Source organism: Podarcis liolepis (genome assembly GCF_965112155.1).
Source record: "Podarcis liolepis genome assembly, chromosome: 13".
In the NCBI taxonomy this organism is placed as follows: Eukaryota; Metazoa; Chordata; class Lepidosauria; order Squamata; family Lacertidae; genus Podarcis; species Podarcis liolepis.
In genome coordinates, this window is record NC_139573.1 from 30,609,183 (window position 1) to 30,628,804 (window position 19,622).

At 44.1% G+C, this 19,622-nt stretch overlaps 1 protein-coding gene and 1 long non-coding RNA gene across 4 annotated transcripts; one reads left to right on the plus strand and one right to left on the minus strand.

The window, feature by feature from the left end:
• Positions 1-779: 779 nt before the first annotated feature.
• KRT222 (keratin 222) lies at positions 780-15,914 on the minus strand. 2 transcript variants are annotated; one of them, XM_083470267.1, is made up of 6 exons: positions 15,716-15,914; positions 8,164-8,292; positions 6,094-6,314; positions 5,579-5,658; positions 4,488-4,596; positions 780-3,187 (listed from the first exon to the last, which is right to left on the minus strand). In XM_083470267.1, the coding sequence occupies exons 1-6, from the start codon at positions 15,809-15,811 to the stop codon at positions 2,974-2,976; spliced, it is 849 nt and encodes a 282-aa protein (XP_083326393.1). In that variant the 5' UTR covers positions 15,812-15,914; the 3' UTR covers positions 780-2,973. The 2 variants fall into 2 exon arrangements, with proteins under 2 accessions (XP_083326393.1, XP_083326392.1); XM_083470266.1 differs by having other exon boundaries at positions 5,627-5,658; positions 15,716-15,910.
• Positions 11,391-18,992, plus strand: LOC310690860. Of its 2 annotated transcripts, none has more exons than XR_014518223.1 (3): positions 11,391-11,872; positions 15,521-15,686; positions 18,528-18,992. It is a non-coding gene; the product is annotated as an uncharacterized lncRNA (long non-coding RNA). The 2 variants fall into 2 exon arrangements; XR_014518224.1 differs by lacking the exon at positions 11,391-11,872 and adding an exon at positions 13,763-14,032 and having other exon boundaries at positions 18,528-18,766.
• The last annotated feature ends 630 nt before the right edge of the window (positions 18,993-19,622 follow it).

Consider the following 19,622-nt stretch of genomic DNA (forward strand, 5'->3'; position numbering starts at 1 on the left):
CGGGTATTTTGCCATTCTGCTTCATGTAATGTGTAATAGAAATTGGTCTAATGGCGTTCCCATCGCTCCCAGCCAGCATGGCCAGTGGTAAAGGGGTGCTGGGAATTATTGTTAGGTAATGCCACACAAACTCCCCACCCTGATTTACATGGAAATGAATGCTTTCACAAGTGAGGTGATGCCAGGAATGGTATTTACAGGGCAACCTTAGACATGTCTACTTAGAAGTAAGCCTCACAGAGTTCATGAAGGTTTGCTCCTCCGTGTGCATGTGTGTAGAATTGTAACCTCAGTCTGGAATATGCCGCTTTGGGAAGTTAATATGACATAAAAAGTGGAAGAAAGCCACCTTGAAATATCCCTCTAAAATTCTGGCCAGTGTAGCTTTTGAAGCAAGACGAGGACACATGGTGGCCCTCTAATGGCTTGTTTATTGTACAGTGGTGCCTCGCAAGACGAAATTAATTCGTTCCGCGAGATTTTTCGTCTAGCGAATTTTTCGTCTTGCGAAGCACGGTGTTGGAAAAGTTTTGGAAAAGCTTCAAAAATCACCAAAAACCTCAAAAAACGCTCCCACACCGCGTTCTATGAGTTGCTCCTCGAAGTCAAGTCACAACTGTATTAACGGTGTTAAGAAAAAGGAAACAAACTTGCAAGACGTTTTTGTCTTGCAAAGCAAGCCCATAGGGAAATTCGTCTTGCGAAGCAGCTCAAAAACCGCAAAACCCTTTCGTCTAGCAAGTTTTTCGTCTTGCGAGGCATTCGTCTTGCGGGGCACCACTGTAGCGTGAACTTTTGTAGCCAAGAGCCGAATTCACCAGGCAATACATTTAAAAAGCCGTTAAAATCCATTATCATTATTTTTTGTTGTTGCTTATAACCTTGTGTGCAGAGCTTCTGTAGCTGAAATGGGATGATGGAGTACCAGGGCCAGGATTCCAGCTTTTTGGCTTAACGTCATCATTCATGTGAGATTTGAGCACAAGGTTGGCTTCAAGCTTGTAGCCCTTTTTAGAATCATTTGATTGACTGTGAAGCAGATACCTCCAGTTGTTAATACGATGACGACAGACCACATGGTTTCCAGGCCCAGTTCAAGGTGTGCATATTAGTGTGCAAAGCCCTAAATGTCTCTTTCCCCAAATACCTAGAGACTCCCTTGGGTGCTAAGACTGGCAGAGGCAGCCATCTTGGTATTTCTTCCACCTTCAGATGCTCAGGGGCAGCTGTGACCTAAATTGCGAAACTCCTTGTGTGGCACCTTCTTTATACAGCTTCTAGCAAATGCTAGTTGTACCTCTTTGCCCTGGCTTTTGAGATGTTTATTTTAACGACTCACCTTATTTCTGCAATGGTTAAATTGTTCGAAACAGTTTTTAATATTGTGTCGTGATGTTGCAACCTGCCCTGGGAGCTTAGGACGAAACACAAGTAATAAATTAAATAAGAATAAGGATAATATAGGCACGTAGATCATAAAGTGACTGTTATACTTAAGATACCTTCATCCCTGCTACTGTAATAACTACAGCATAGCAGCTGAAGCCCTGGATGTATTGAAATCAAGAGTTTTGCCACTGGGTTCAAGGAAGTCGTGATTTCACTGAGCTGCAGAATCGCAGCGTTGGAAGGGGCCATGGGGGTCATCTACTCCAACCTCCTGCAATGAAGGAAGCTTTTGCCCAATGTGGGGCTCGAAATAATGATTTCAGGTTATTGAGACAACAAGAAAATATACACCATTCATGAGCTGGCAGGAATTTGCAAAATCGATACAGAAAACATTTTACCTGCATAGCGTCTTTTGGTGCGAAGAAGAAAAGTAATAAAACATGTATGAAATAAATGTCTGGTCTGGAAAAAACCAATAACCCAGTACTGGAACTGTCCATTCCTTTCAAGGAAGTCTTTCACTTGCTAAAATTCCAAGTCACAGTGAAAGGCCAGCAAGAAACGTACTGTACTCAAAAATAATTTATATGGCCCATGCAATGGATAGCTCAAATAGCTTTCTGATGGCTGTATTCTCATGTTTTCAACAAGAACCTTGCCCATTAGGGCATCTCTCTGGTGGCTTGGGCACACTAGGAAAGACTTGAGCCGATCGGAAGCAAGCCACTTTGGCCAGTAGGGACTGAGCAATGAGAGGCAGCGGTCAGAGGCAGTTTGAACATGTTTCTAGTGGGGAAATTATTATTGCCTCAGTTGCAGGCTCATCTGAGCTTAACCTCACAAAAGTCCATAAGAGTACCAATGCCATTATCGGTGGCAAGGTATGGCTTAAATCAGATTTTAAACTAACTCCAGGAAATATTTTCATGGTTTATCTGTTGGAAGAAATCCAGCTATGGTGGAATATAGAATCTCAGGTAAGTGAAAAATTATCTACCCATTCTGACAGAACAAGGGCAGTGAGTTTCACAGTGAGTGTTAATTGTACTACTTTGGAATTAAATGGCTTGAGGCCTATTTGCCCTCTTGAAGCTTTTGTATTACCAGTTCTTGGGAGGTAACCGTGACTAAGGGGTGTTGGTGAAAATATATAAAATGACGGAGATAAAAATGACTACAGACAAGTTATAATCACTTATAATCCTGTGGCAGAGGAAGTCCTTTCAAATGTAGATGTTTAGTTCTGCAGAGACAAGTCTTTGAACCCGTTAAACATTGAACTGATGAAAATTATAAAAATAAATAATTCTTCTCTGGAGGAAAATAAAGGCGGGAGAGGTATTTCATCAGGTGTTTTAACTAACAGGAATTCTGTTTGTCAGGATTCCCGTAACTTCCTCTCATATAGACGCATGAGCCATCTTCAAAATAATTACAGGATTATAGGAATATATATTAGCTGAAAGAATATACTCCTAGTATTGACAGACAGGAGACAACCATGTGGTCCACCTAGGTCCATACTGCCATTTATTTCTGAAACCCATCCATGAATAATCTTTGGGTAAGTGTGATGCAGATTTAGGTTTTGATGGATGGGATACTGCAAGACCGCCTCATAACCAATCTCACTTCGATATCAGGCAAGCCTTTCTGTTTAGTCTGTAAACAACCTTCATCTGTGGCTGCCAAGTGGAGATCAAACCGCAAAGAAACTGATTTTTTCCTTAAGCGAGGGTTGTCTTTAAAGAAAGAGCCTTCCCATTCTTTAATCACTTCATCTACTTTCTCCGTCCTGAAACAATAAATTAAACATTATACTGATGAATGAGTGTGGAACAGACCTTCAAGCTAGGATTTCACAAAGTGATGGGAAATGGCATGACCCGACCACACACGGAGTTTTTGTTTAGTCAGCTGAAATATGGGGCCTGGTTTTAAAATCTGTATCCCTCAGGAAACATGATGGCAAGTTGCAACCTTTCTGCAGTTTTTTACTTGTAAAATAAAAGGGGCCCAATTTGCTACACATGAACTTATGCCAAACAGAAGTGCTGCCCTAGAAAAATGATCAACCAGGATTTCATACTATGGAAAGAAAGATACCCATGGAAATCTGCTCTCACAACCTTCTTCAGGACTGAAGGCGGAGAGAAATTCTTTTGAACTAAGCAACACCGATTTAAGGATCTGCACTGAGTTTTTAGGCTGCCTTTAGTACCAATGGTTGCTTTTGTTTTGTACTAATTAATGTTCGCTATATGCCTCTGTGAATGCCTTTTAACATTTGGGCTCCAGTCCTATATACAGGACACATCAACACTAAAAATTTAAAGCACATTTAAAACATGTGGTTCCCCCAAAGAATACTGGGAACTGTAGCTCTAAGGAGGTAAACTACAGTTCCTGGGATTTTGGCGGGGTGTGTGTGTGTAATGGGCTTTAAATGTGTTCTGAATTTATAGTATGGTATGGTATGGTATGGTATGGTATGGTATGGTATGGTATGGTATGGTATGGTATGGATGTAGACTGCTATTGAACACAGTGAGACATCTGAATAAATAGTCCATCACTCATTGGCCTAGTTTCTTGGTAAACATCAGGTTAGTTAATGGTTTACTGTGAATCTGCGATTTTCACTTGCCTTGTTCCTTTCCAATAGCTATGGGAGAAACAAACCACTATAACTGGGTTTGGTTGTCATGCAGACTGCGTACTGTGGTTTGCTTCTCAAACAAACCACAACCAATAATCCAAAAAAAACCCCCACAGTGGACCTTAAGCCATCCACACTGGGTACCCCTATGTTGTCTGAAAACAAGATGATACAGAGTGCTTGATCAGAAGCATCCCTACTATGAAGCAAGCTGAGGTTGCTACTTTAACTGGCAAATGTTCCACATTGCCAATGCCTTGCACATTTCCCACTCACTGAGTTAAACTTCTGCAGGATATTTTTCTGGCGGATTTTGTCTCTTGTGGATGGAGGTGGTAGTATTAGTTGCCCCCCCCAAAAGGTCCTAAGCTCAACCCGCCTCAGAGAACATTTCCTTATTGCTTGTAAGCGCTCTGCGCTGTTCAGTTTCACTTACTGTATCGTTCCACAAGCCTCTGCGCTCTCTTTTGCAACATTTCCATTTAAGACTGCTTGCTTTGTTAGTATTTCCACTTTTTCAATCTCGTGCGCCTTTAGCTCACTTGCTGTATAAATTAAAACAGAAAAGAAAATGCAATTTTCACTGTTATGCAGGAACAGGCATCAGTAACCATATATGACTTTTCCCCCGGTCCAATTAGAAAATGAGAAACTGTAATTAGTTGATCATAAGGGGATGTGCGGTGTTCGGAGAAGAGGAGGTTATGTGTTTGTAAGGAATTTCTTGTGTAGTCCAAGGAGCCAAATGAGGGATTAGAAGGGGCAGCCTGAACATGGTTGTCACAAACAAACAAACAAACAAACAAACAAACCAACCACTGTGTGAATTGCTATAGAGTCATACCTTGGAAGTCGAATGGAATCCATTCTGGAGGTCCATTCGACTTCCAAAACGTTTGGAAACCAAAGCGCAGCTCCTGATTGGCTGCAGGAAGCTCCTGCAGCCAATCGGAAGCTGGGGAAGCCCCGTCGGAGGTTTAGCTTCCAAAAATAGTTCGCAAACCAGAACAGTCACTTCCGAGTTGACGGCGTCTGGGAGCCAAAACGTTCGAGAACTAAGCTGTCCGAAAACCAAGGTACGACTGTATAGCATGTTAGTTATACCCTGCATAGCTCACACAAAACGGCTTACGTATCCTGGAAATGCAACACAATTCAAAGCAACACCAGGCAATCTAAATAACAGTACAAAGCTACATATTTTTAAATGGCCCATGAAATAGAGCCCCAAATTAGGGGTTGGGGAGTGGCCTGAAATAATCAGGTTTTTAAAGGTCAACACCATCACTTTGAGATGAGCCTGGGAACCCACCGATAACCAAAGCAAATGGTTCAGAATAGGTGCCACACATTGTGCTCACCTAGCCCAACCTATTCTGCCCATTTGAAGTTTCCAAAATTACAGAGTTGCCTCTTATTTCCCAGTGGGTTATTTTCTTAAACTCCTACAAGTTCTGATTCACATTCAGCTTTGCCTAAATGGTGAGCTGTCTTTTTATGTTAATTCCAGGTCTTAAGAAAACTCACCTGAAGGTAAGATAAACGCTATTTGGCTAGTGGTGCGCTTTTTGTCGCCTTTTCTGTCTTGGCACGCAGAACGATGAAACCTTGAAAGAAAAAGAGGAAGAAAGTGTAAGAATGTAGAATGGGCCTGCTTATGGTTAGAGCCTTCTAAATCGGGGGCTGCCAGACTTCAGGCTTGCTGGATATTTTTTGTTTTGTTGGTGGATATCAGGTTTCGATATCCACCAACCCACCAACTATAATAATAGTTGTGGGGTTGTTGTGCTGACGTACACTTGGAATAAAGGGGCAGAGCACAAATTAAATCCAGGAATCTGCTTTCAGTAACAGAACTGAGCTCAAAAGTCCTTTCATACAAGAGCTTCCTGGTTTCCCCGCAAACATACATTGGATCAACCTGATTTAGGTTTTTAACTGCTGCTGCTTTTGAACAATTCAGAATTGGGAACACTTATCGATTGACTGTGAAATAGCAGCAGATTTTGATCTACCTATTGCCCATCCCTGTATGTGGGTACCTTTTCTCCTCCCTCTCCAGCAGACTGCGGTACGTAGCTATTTCTTGCTCAAGCCTCATCTTAGTGTTTAGTAATATTTCGTGTTGCTGCAGCTGCTTTTCAATCCCTTGCCGCACTTTGTGTAGCTCTCTCTCCAGGCCTTCAATCTCTGCTTCCAGGTGCTTCAGTTGTGTCTGGTACCGCTGTTCTGTGGTGCGCAGAGAATTTTCCAGGCCCTTTTCCTGTTAAATTAGATTACTGGTTTCAATTCCTGAATGTACTTCTAAAAAGCCCAGGACCATTAAAAAAAAACAAAGGAGGGGATAAATAACTTTTAAAAAACACACATACACAATCAACTTTACATTTTAAATTAAATTCAAACTAATAAAATCAGTATTTGTCACAAACCTTTATATTCTGAGCAATATAAAACAGTGGAACCTTGGTTTTTGATCGTCCCGGAAGGCGAAGGTTTCAGTTTTTGAACACTGAAAACCTGGAAGTAACTGTTCTGGTTTTTGAACTATTTTCAGAAGCTGAACGTGCTACGTTTTGAGTTTCCCTATTGTATTGAGGCTTCCGTATTTAGTTCAGTGGCGGAGCTTCATGCTCCGGCACTGGGGGGTGGAGAGCAGGTGGGGGCGTGGCTGGCGCATGTCCTGGAGGTGTGGCATGCCGCCTGAGGGTGTGTGGCACCCAGCATGGGCGGGGGGAAGCCGTGCTGGCATCCCACCGGGATTGCGCTGCCAGGGGTGGTGCGTTCCCTCCACACTCCTCTTCCTCCGCCAGTGATTGAGTTTTCAGTTTTCGAATGTTTTGGAAGTCAAACGGTCTTCCAGAACGGATTACATTCAAAAACTGAGGTTCTACTGTAGTTAAATTCAATCAGGGTTGATTGCAGATATTTGGCTACAGGGATGAGATCTATTAATGCAGGAATTGCCAACCTTCAGCGACCAGTGGAAACATTTTGAATTTTGAGAAAGTACTGTGGGCGCCAATCACAAAATGGCTGCCCTAGGAGCATGGCACAAGGTCATGCTTGCTGTGGGAAGTCACCCATGTCCTAATGCAGGCATAGGCAAACTCGGCCCTCCAGATGTTTCGAGACTACAACTCCCATCACCCCTGACCACTGGTCCTGTTGGCTAGGGATGATGGGAGTTGTAGTTCTAAAACATCTGGAGGGCCAAGTTTGCCTATGCCTGTCCTAATGGATTTGACTATGGAGATCCCACAATATTGTTTCCCTTTCCCACAATGCTGCTGTTGCTGTCTGATAACAATAGAGGATTATGGGTTCCATTTCCCATTTCTCCATGTGACCTTTCCCTTGCCAATCTCCTCCCAGGCCATCCTTTTCACAATCTAGGTGACAAGAAAATAGAACTTATCACAAGTAGTAGGCACCGTAGACTAAGGAGGCAGCAACAAATCAGGAATAAAAGTCGGAAGAGAGATGCAGCAGCAGACTGAACTATTGGGGTTGCCTGGCAGGAGCACCCTATATGAGTTCCTGATACAGTAAACTATGATCTAGCCATGAAGCAAACTGGTCCTGACTTCTAGCTTATTGTTTGACCCTTTTTGCTGCCTTTGTTCTTCCTGACTCCTGTCTTATTCCAGGCTCACCTCAGACCCAGCCTACAGTGCTGGGAATGGTAGAGATAAAGCCATACCCTCCAAGATTTCTCCAATGAAAATAGGGACGTCCCACTCCATAATGATAATTTTACTATTTATACCCCACACATCTTACTGGGCTGCCCCAGCCACTCTGGGAAGCTTACAACATATATCAAAACATAATAAAACATTAAAAAACACTTCCCTATACAGGATTGCCTTCAGACGGCTCGGAGGTCGGATAACTCCATACCCTCCAACATTTCTCCAATGAAAATAGGGACATCCTAAGGAAAAGTGGGACATTCCAGGATCAAATCAGAAACCGACTTCTCTAAATCAGGGATGTCCCTGGAAAATGGAGTCTGTAAAGTTACCTTGGATACTGTGAGCCCAAGGGAAAACAGCAAGCAATTTCACCTCCTCTCTGCACAGACAGCCCAGCTGCTCAATCAGACTTACCACAGCATGGAGAGAATCAATTTCCATCTGCATATGGTGCCACTGGCGTCTTGCTTCATTTAGCTCTGCCCTGGCTGCTTTTAGCGCTTCCTCGTCTTTGCTCATTCTTTCACTAGTGGCTTCTTCTAGCTGCAAAGAGGAAGCATTGGCCACATCAGTTCAAGATGCCCCACACTGAAAATTTCAAATTTGGCTGTGTAAATGAGTCTTAGGTTCCTGAAACAAAGCACACCCGGTGCACAATTCAAGTCTTCTTCGTTTTATTATACTATCATTGAAACAAGATGGTTCTGAAGGGAGTTGAATGATTTCACAGTTGGGAGCAAAAGCAAAAATAAAATAAAATGGACGGGGTGGTCATACGTCTGCCTGAAAAGAAATGGCATATGTTCTAACCCACCTCACCCCACTTTGAGCACAGGACATGGTAACAGAAGGGACTTGCCGCCTACAAACTGAGAACAAAATGCTAGAGCAGAGTTTCCCAAACTTGGGTCTCCGGCTGTTTTTGGACTACAACTCCCATAATCCCTCACTAGCGAGACTGGTGGTCAGGGATGATGGGAACTGTAGTCCAAAAGCAGCTGGAGACCCAAGTCTGGGAAACACTGTTAGATATAACAAGATGGGCTGTAGAGCTCTGTGAGTGTGTGCCGTCTACCTTACATACCAAAACATTAAGATGAATTTATGGATGACTGCAAAGCGACCCCCACCACTATTCTTTATTGCAGGGATGGGAAACCTGTGTTTCTTCAGGTATTGTTAGGCTACAGCCACCATCATCCTTGATAGATGCAGTGTTTCAGGGTGATCAGAATGCTGATTGCTCTGGGCCATGGCGTTCCATGTGTTTCTCCTAACTTCAGGCTTAACATTGGGGTGGGAGAGAATGTTCTGCCTGCATACAATCTGCAGCAAGTACTAGGTCGCCAACACATCAGAAAGGCTGACGTTGCTCTTGTATTTAATGGTGGCTCCTGTGGATAGGATTTGAAGAACTCAGCAGCTGCTACAAGGCCAGGTTTCATTCACCACAGGATCTTTAGTACCAGTGCTTAAACCAAGATGCCTTCATGCAGCTCAACCTGATATGTGCCAAGACAGACACACTGAAGCTCAAAGAAGACCCAAGAAGAACTAATTGCACAATTCCCGTTGAGGGACTTGGCATGTTTCAAAGGACACATTGGCACAACTCCAGAGGTTACTCCACAATATTGTTTGCTTATTTATAAAATGTCATCCATATACAGTACAATGGTACCTCGGGTTAAGAACTTAATTCGTTCTGGAGGTCCGTTCTTAACCTGAAACTGTTCTTAACCTGAGGTATCACTTTAGCTAATGGGGCCTCCCGCTGCTGCCGTGCTGCCGCCGTGCGATTTCTGTTCTTATCCTGAAGCAAAGTTCTTAACCTGAGGTACTATTTCTGGGTTAGTGGAGTCTGTAACCTGAAGCGTCTCTAACCTGAAGCATCTGTAACCAATCACCAGCCCAACTGCTGGAGCGTCAGCCAATCAACACCACCCATTGATGCAGCAACCAATCAAACGTCCACCCTATGCATTACCCATGTCTAAGACAACCCCCACTTTTAAGTATGATTTTTAAAGAAAGAAAAATAGTCTTATACATGGAAAAGTATTTGGCTTTGTTCCAATGGGAATTAGGGGGAAATTCTAAGGGCTTCCCAGAAAATTCTAGGATGCAGAAATACACTGTTAAGGACTCACTGACTTAAGGACTCACTGAAGCTTCTTGAGAAAGTTCAAAATACAGTCAAGGTGTCTATGAGTCAGTTGCTTGGATATCACTGGGGGCGGGGGGAGGCAAATGGTTTGAATCCCAGAGTGCTCATTAAGACCATAATTCAGAAACACTACTCGGTCAGACAACATGAAGAATCTGCTAACCTGCGTACTATATTTATTCAAATCTCATGCACACCCTAGTTTTCAAAACCTTGAAACCCAAAAAGGTATTTGCTTGCAAATGTAATGTGCATTGGCAAAAAGTGCACTCCCAAGGCCTGTTCAATCTTCTCTCCTGAGAGCCGCCATTTTCCGTCTCAAATACCGTCCCAGCGCAAATGGGCTACTGTGCCTGCAGCCAGACTCCTTTTCGCATGACAAGGCCAGTTCCTGCAACATTCACCTTGTTCACCAGTAAGGCCAAGTCCTTGTTCGGCGGGGGGGGGGGGGAACCAAGACAGGGCGATCTTGAATCAGCGGCTTGCGTGCTGAGCGGGGCGAGGGGAAAGGCAGTGTGTTTGTACAAGCAAACTCCCGTGATGCTCACTGAGCCCCCGACTCACTTCACCCGGCTCCAGAGGCTTCTGCTGACCCACGTGGCTCTCCCCCTCCTGTGGCAAGGATGGCAGCGGTGGCAGCGGAGTGGCAAAGAGCGACCGGACCTCCCAGTTAGCAAGAGCTCGTCTTTTTTCATGGTGCCCAAAGGAAAAAAAGCGGACTCGGCAGAACTTGATCACCCCATCCAAGCAAGTTTGCAATCAAATCTAATGCACCGTCAAATCTAATGCACACACTAATGTTCACGGCAGAATTTGGCCAAAAAAAGTGTGGATTACATTCAAGGAAATACGGTAATTTCAACACCTCACATTTCTTCATCTACCTATTTGAGTTAAGCCAGCGCAGGGAAGTCTTCCAACAACAGAACTGTGAGACATTTGGTGACATCATAGCGGTCCAGATATTATTTACTTTTTTTTAAAAAAAATATCATTTGTATAGTGCCTTTCTGTCCTTAATAGTACTGGGCATGCACCTACACAGGAGGAATGTGATGCAGTCGGTGTGTTGTTGCAGAGAGGGTCAGTCCTGACAAAATACAGCCCACTGGTCAATAAATCATATATATATGGGGCCAGGCATGTCCAGAGCTTGTCTGAGGACATGGGAGGCATTCTTGGCATGATGGCGTAAGTTCAGCAGGCCCCTGGCGCACACACAGCCAGGCCAACGTAGCCCTCAGAGGCTCAGGACAGGTGTACCCGGTTGCCCCACGCTGCATGAGACGCGCCCTTGGTACTATGGGACAATTCTGGAGGCAGCAATTCTGAGGCAATAGTAGACATAGATAAGATAGCACTCCAGAGGCTTTGGGGGATAATAGGTACTTTGCACAATTAACCCCAGATAAGGATGCTTGATGGCTCCACTTCAACAGTGACATTCAGAAAGCTCATGTTGCTTCTTCCCCCCCAAGGTGCTTCTGGAAAAACTTGTCATTCTGTCTTCATTTTTGTAATTACATTTATTGGCAGGGAATTAAAATAGTCCCCTGGCCAAAAGCCACCCCCCCATTTGTACTAGAACATGTGAACAATATATAATATTTGAGTCTTTAATGAGAATACATAATATATATGTAGGACAAAAAAGGTTAGCCTTAAAAACAAGAAAGAAAATGATGGTCTGAAAGCGGCAAAATGGATCACAGATTAAATGGGTTTAAAAACAACAACAAAAAAACCCTAATAATAATTTCATGTATTTATTAACCCAGATAAAGCCTGGGCTATATAATTTTACTCAGCCCGATGGATCTGATACCTGTTTGAAAATGCATAAACACTGCTGAAGCATCATATTGGAATTTGACTTCTCATCTGGCTGCTAGAAAATAATCGTCGGCAACTAGTTCAGACATAAGTTGTGGATTTCTACTGACACATACTTCTGAGGTAATATTTTTACAAATACCTAGCTTTGTTCCTTCTGAAGAAATGCATGTACTCTGTCATTACCAGATGACAAATTGCCTTTGCTTGACACATCCCCAAATAACAGGGGAGTGACTGTAGGCATGGCGGACGTCATCTAAGGCCTGGTTTGTGCTGTTCATGGTATATGCAGAAGAAATTCATGCTTTAGGATGGTTATTTATGCATTTCCAGAAGAAGAAGAAGAAGAAGAAGAAGAAGAAGAAGAAGAAGAAGGAAGTACATCCTCACAACAAAGGTCAAATATATGCATGGAATTTGCATATGCAGCTAATTAATATGTATACATATAGGTTCACATTTAGAAAAACAAAAATACTTGCAATCCAGGCAGAAACATGAAATATGATATGAGGATGAATGTGACCTGTATGTTTGTTCAGTTTGATGCTGTTGGCAGGCAACTCCAAGGCTCCATTTGCTGTCCCTTCTTACGGTTCTTTACTAGGGGCTACACTTGCCAACCTCCCCCCCCCGGCCTGCCATTCTCCCCTTTCCATTAATCCCCTTTCCATCTCATGCAACTATTAAGCTCACTTTTCACCTCTCCAGTTCCATTTCTGAAGGCACTTCTCCCCTTTATTCTGTAGCCCTGCTTTGCACCTCTTTTCACCTTCACCTTCACCTTCACCTTCACCTTCACCTTCATGTCCATGCCTCCTCCTGCTCCTCTTTTTGTGCCTCTGACCCTTGCTCACAAACCACCCTCATGGGAAACCCATGCATCTTTCTTCTTCCACACATTGCAATGCCTTAGCACCCTTGTCACCTTCCATCCGATTATGAAGCTACTTTTCCCTCCTGTTCTGCGGACACTTCATGCCCCAGCTTTCATGCTCACCCCCTTCCCATGCCTCCTTCTCCCTCCTTTTTTTTGCAGCTCCCTTTACACCCCCATTTTCACCTTCACTCCCTTTCCCTCCTCAACTCGACCTTGAACACGGACCACCCCTTTTCCACGACTCATCCTCTCTCCTATAATAACAGCCCCTTTTGCGTGTGAACCATTGTGAAACGCACGGTACTATATCTTTTAAGTTAAATAGATTATTAAAAGCAAGGCTGTCAGTTAGCTTGTTCAGTTAGGGAAGGTTAAGTTCAGCTGATGGCTTATGCACATATATGGCTTATTAATAAAATATCTATTCTAAATTATTACACGGAATCTGGAACTTTGTGCTGAAGACAACACATGGCACCAGGAGTGAAATACAGTGTGTGACACTACAATGGAATATTTGAGACCTCTCCTTCCTTGGTCTCTCTCACATGAGGTAGCTGAGGAATGAAAGAGGGAGAAGTTTAAGTACAGTGAGAAGGGGGTAGCGTTGTGAGAAAAAAAAAAGTGGCCGTTTTAAACAACAGGTCGTGTTGCAGTCAGTAAAGCAAGCGAGGAGCAACTCTGAGAGGAAAATGGCAGTTTTAAACATCAGCAGAGGTTTGAGTGAAGCTGGGATGCTTTAAAACAGCCACTTTGACTCCTTTCAGGGTCTCTCCCTTCTCACTGTACTCAAACTTATTTCCTCAGCTATTTCATGTGAGAGAGATAAAGGACTCACTGGCATGCACCACTCACCCCCCGAAGGTTGATCACGAGTGAATGTGGCCTCATAGCCTCCAACTGCCCTGAAAATGCCGGGACCATCATGAAAACCCTTAAGCCATTGTGGCTTCTCACTTTCTCACACAGAATCCGAAATCCCCATCTTTGTTGAAGTGCACTAATCAGATATGGCTTCACGCTGGGGGAAGCAGGGATGAGAGAGTTGCTGACTGAGACCTCCTCTTCTGTCACCTCCTTTGCTGCTGTTCCTGGGAGTTGTAGTAGGTGGGTTGGGGGGGGGGAGGAAGAGTCTTGCACCGGGTTCGAGCGAGGGAGCTAGAGCGGCCAGCCAGCAGAGTATCAGCAGCACAAGTAGCGGGTAGAGAAGGAGAAGGGGGAGCGAGGCAACGGGGACACTGACGTCCCCGTCCCCATTGTGGGAGGCTGTGACTCTCCAACCTGGTGGGTCCCCATCCAGTTGACCAGGCCAAATAAAAACAAGAAGGAGAAAGTGAGCCAGGTCAGGTCTGAAGAGAAAGTGGCGGCTAGAGGAGACCATGGGCAGGAACACGCGCTGGGTGTGTGTGTGTAGCTGGCAGGATGAAGACAGGCCTGTGGGGGGCTGGAGTTGAGGGGTGTGGGGGCAAGGAGGTTATGGGGTCAAGGGTGGGCACTGGAGCTAGCTGGGCTTTGCACGGGGAGGGGTTGTCTGCATCCTGAAAAACTTTAATAAAAATCTTAACATGCAAAACCAACAATAGCCCCTTCCCAGCAGTGATAGTGATGCAGAATTATGAGGACAGTTGGAGGGTATGAGGCCTGAAGAAAGTTCCTCACCCCTGCCCTATCCTACAGCTTTTCTGTTGACCCAGGACCATTGGTATATAGGTATGGTATATAGGTATTTCAGGACGCGGGTGGTGCTGTGGGTTAAACCACAAAGCCTAGGACTTGCTGATCAGAGGGTCGGTGGTTCAAATCCCTGCGATGGGGTGAGCTTCCATTGCTCGGTCCCTGCTCCTGCCAACCTAGCAGTCCGAAAGCATGTCAAAAGTGCAAGTAGATAAATAGGTACCACTCCGGTGGGAAGGTAAACAGCATTTCCGTGCACTGCTCTGGTTCGCCAGAAGTGGGTTAGTCATGCTGGCCACATGACCCGGAAGCTGTACGCTGGCTCCCTCAGCCAATAAAGCGAGATGAGCGCTGCAACCCCAGAGTCAGCCACGACTGTACCTAGTGGTCAGGGGTCCCTTGTTTTCAACAACTTATGTTGCTGTCAGTGGTTCACATACATGTTGCACAGAGCAGCTTGGTGCATTGAGATGTGGGGAAACCAAGGTTCAAGTTGCTGCTCTGCCGAGAAACTCTCTGGACAGGCATGTCAGTGCCTCTGGGCCTAACCTAGCAGGCTGCTGTGAGGACAAGTTGTTGTAACCCATCCCAGCCTCTTGGGACAGGATTTGAAAGCTGCTGGAACATACAAGTAGTATCACCTTACACCAGAAGCAAGCTTGCCGTGAGATAATAATAGGACCATACATTCAGAAATAACCATATTTAAAGTGTAGCAGGGTGATAAAATCAGCCTGCAACTAGCTTACATATCTTGGTTTATGATGTGTTGCGGTACTCAGACTAATTGTCCAGCTGTGATTCACAGATGTTTATTTCTGTGTGGATGTCTAATGGTGTCATTGTGACCGGATAACCTTTAATAAATACGAGAGCTGGAACAAGGCAAGGCATTGCAAAACACTACGGCACTCGTTTTCTGGGGGGACACCGTAAATATTACCCCGAGGGTTAAAGCACAGGCTCCCACAACCTTAAAAGTGGCTAGAAATCTTAACCCACCTTAAAATGGCTCCTATACACAACTGCTAAAGGATGCCTACTTTATCCCCCCCCCAACAAAAAAAGAATCATCTCAAAATGAGCCAAGAGTACTATTTCATTTGGGGTGAGGGGGTGGGAATCACAAAAACCCTTTGCCATCCTATTTACGGTACATAAACAGATAGATGCAAGGTGACACGACTCTTATACCTTCATGTATTTCCCCGCAGTTTTTCGGGCTAGATATACTGCAGTATGAGAGGAGAAAGAACGGAATAACACACACACACCGCGATTCCCTTTCCCCAATAAAAGGCTGCATTGGAAAAGAAAATACTGTACCTCACAGAGGCTGAGAGAGGAACTGAGTACACATTGGCTTGCCTCCTTATTCGGGTAGGTGCCTTTCTGTATATAATCATTACCTGGGTCCCTGCTGAGAGGATGGTCTCTATCTGACTTCTGGTGATGAGCGTTTCATAGTTTGCCCTGATCTCATTGAGGAGCTGGGACAGTTCCATGCTGCTCCCATCCTCCACCTTGGCTAACTCAACCTTATGGATAGGGCGAGAAGCCTGCAGCAGCAGCAGCAGCAGCAGCAAAGCATTCTCAGCCTGCAGTAAGAGTGAGAACAGAGAGGGAGAGGGAGAGAGAGAGGAGGGAGGAAAACACTGATTTTTTTTATTTTAAAGCAGCAGAGTTCTATTCTCTTAGCAGCATTGAAGAATGGCCATTTGTTTTTGATTTATTTGATTTATTAGATTTATATATACCGCCCTTCATCCTAAGATCGCAGGGCGTTTGACAGAATAAAATACAGGATAAAGGTAAAGGGTAAAGGGACCCCTGACCATTAGGTCCAGTCGTGGCTGACTCTGGGGTTGTGGCGCTCATCTCGCTTTATTGGCCGAGGGAGCCAGCATACACCTTCTGGGTCATGTGGCCAGCATGACTAAGCCGCTTTTGGCGAACCACAGCAGAGCAGCTGTTTACCTTCCCGCCAGAGCGGTACCTAATTATCTACTTGCACTTTGACGTGCTTTCGAACTGCTAGGAAATAGCGAAAGCAAAACAGCAAAGCAATAACACACACACACACACACACACACACACACACGCACACACACCCACCCACCCTTTCTCACAGACACATTCAAAAGGCTGTAGAATCAGCCAAAGGCCTGATTGGTTACATGTTTTATTGTGTTTCTTTGTTTTTTGATGTTTTAAACAAGTTTTTATTTTATTTTTATTACAGATATGCTTGCCCCTCTGTGGGCTATGCTTGGGAGGGAGGGTGGCATATAATTAAATTTGATAGACAGATAAATAAATAAATAAACTATATTAATGATTTTAAATGACGCCATTTGTTTATGCCAGATCACTATATTGTGAATTGCTTTATAATTGCCTTGGCTTTCCTGCAGCTAAATGATCTAACACTTTGTGCCCTTAAGGCCTCATGAGGAATGATAAATAAGTTGAATATGGGATGTTGAAACTCGAACATCCTACACACTTTTCTTTGGAAGCCAAGAAAGCTAAATACATAATGCAACATCCTACAAACATTTCTCTGGAAGCAAAGCAACCCACATACCTAACGCAATAGGTTTAAAGAGTTCATTTTCAACATTTTGTTTTGAATCAGCAAATTTCCTCACGCCTCAGTTCAGCTCTGGGAGGGATTTTATTGGCACTGGGATTTTATTTATTTATTCAAAATATTTATGAGTTGCTTTTCTTTATCGATATTCAAGGGAACATACCAAAATAATAGGCCTACAATGAAATGATAAAATGTAGCAGAGTGATGAAATAATGGCTTAGATATCTTTTTATTTATTTATTTATTTTCTATACCGAACACGCTCAAAAATTAAATTTCAGTTTCAATTCAACCTTCCAAACAGTGGAAGTAAAAACATAGAATTACAAAACTTAAGAATTATTAAAAGTCTCCAAGAAAAATGATGCAGGAATTGGTGCGTCCCTCAGTTGTCTTACAAGGGCATCATACAAATTGGGGGCCAGTACTCCCTCACCCTGGTCGCCATACATTTGAATCCACCTGGTGGGGGCATCTGAATACCATATTTTTCCGTGTACAACATGCCCCCTATTTTTGGAGATTCCATCAGTTGCCCGTCTCCCATATATACTATCCATGTATAAGATGACCCCCAATTTTAAAGTTGAAAAAAATGCGAGAAAATATAGTCTTATACATGGAAAAATATGGTAATTCCTTTTAATGGAGATATTTGGGCTGAAGACAGGCATTCATGTATTCAAGTCCTAACCCATTAGAGCAGGGTTTCCCAAACTTGGGTCGCTCCCCTGTTTTTGGACTACAATTCCCATCGTTCCTGACCACTGGTCCTGCTAGTTAAGGGATGATGGGAGCTGTAGTCAGAAAAACAACTGGAGACCCAACTTTGGGAAACCCTGCATTAGAGCATGATGGAGACCCTGTGACCTTCCAGATGTTGCCATATCCCTCTTGCCCCAGCTGGCAATAGACACAGGTTAAGGATGATGGGAATTGTAGTCCAGCTACAAGTTCCTACTGGAGCTTTGACGGTTAAGTTAATCACTCTGATTTATGCTTTGAAAGGCACTGAAATCCAGTGTAGCTATTTTAATGTCAATGTGATATCGCCAGCATTCTGATTGCAGTGTATTGATGCAGCTGAAGTTTCTGAACTGCCTTTAAGTATAGTCTGGTACACAACACGTTGCAAAATCTAGCCTGGATAGAGCACAACTTTATCCACAACAGTGGAGGGGCCACATTAATATACCAGAGGAAAATTAAGATCTGCAGAAAAATCTACGTTAATGTTTCCCAAAGAGAATTCACCAGATTAATTTAAGAAGGGAATTTAGGCTCCAACTGGGAGTTATAATCCAGCAACATCTTCCTCACTCCATGTTTGACATGTTAACTGGATTAGAATATTTTTTAATTTTTATTTACACCCCACATTTTGGCTTATTCCAAATCCTCAAGGATGCTCACATTCAAAGCACCACGGAACTGAGCAAAACAGGCTCTTTAAACCACCAATTCTTTGGTCCCCCTAAGCAATCTGTGTGTTTTCATCCATCTCAGCCTAGCAAACTCCTTAATTGACTGCATCTATACTCCTACACTTGAGCTCTGCGTAGATGTACACAGTGCTCTTGTTTCTTCAAGCTGTGACAAGTACCCTTGTGTTTCCTCGGCCCTAGGTACGATTACATACCTTGATGTCACAACAGGATGCTAACGATGGATGCCTCCTATGTGAACTCAGCTGGTCCAGATAAGGATCAGTCAATTTTTGCAGTTCAAAGTTTTGACGCTTTGAAATAGCATCACCCAGGCAAAGATTTATCAAAGCTTCTGCCAAGTGAATGCTGCTGGAAATTGTGCTTGACGTTGATGTGCGTGTTCAAACAAGATAGTATTAAATAAAAATCCAGACACTATATTCCTTTGAATCTGAGCTCAAAAGATGCTGGTGCTGTAGACTGAAGCACTCATTCCTAGCTTTGTGCCGATTTTAAAACCTGAAATGCTTAAAAAAAACAACAGTGGGCAGGGGGGAGTGGAGGTCTACGATCTATGTTCCCATAAGTATGTTCCCATAAGCATCTGGTTGGAAATTGTGAGACCAGGATTCTGCACTTAGGCAGCCATGTGGTCTATTCCAGCAGTGATTTCCTTACATTCTTCTCTAAACAGAGATGGATAAACTGTGGCTCTCCATACGTTGTTGGACTCCATTAGCCCCAGCCAGCAGAGGCAGATTAAATGGTCCCTGCCACGCCCCCCCAGCCGGCGGATTGGCTGGCCGGGCTCTGACGTGGCCAGGATCCCCTGGGCAATGGGGGACTAAGTCCCCCGCCCCCGGTGGGGAGTGGGTGGCCACACAGTTCATTGCAACTCCTCCCCACTGGGAATTGGAGCAGTTCTGTGCCCCTCCATAGGTTGTTGGACTCCATTCGCCCAGCCAGCAGAGGCAGATTTAGGGGAGCGTGGCTGGTTCACCCGCACTGGGAGTTGAACCGAAGCTAAATGTTGGAAGATTTGGGGCACATTTAAAAAAGTACTTCTTCATGCAGTGTACAGTTCAACTAGGGAAGTTGCTCCCACAAGGGGCAATGATGGCCATCAACCTAGATGGTTTTAAAAGAGGTTGAACAAATTCATGGAACAGAGGGCTGTCAACGGCTCCTAGCCGTGATGGCTATGCTTCTGCCGCCACAGCTGGAGGCTGTGATACTTCGGAATTCCAGTTGCTGGAAGCTACAGGAGGGGAGAACGTCCTTGTGATCAGGTCC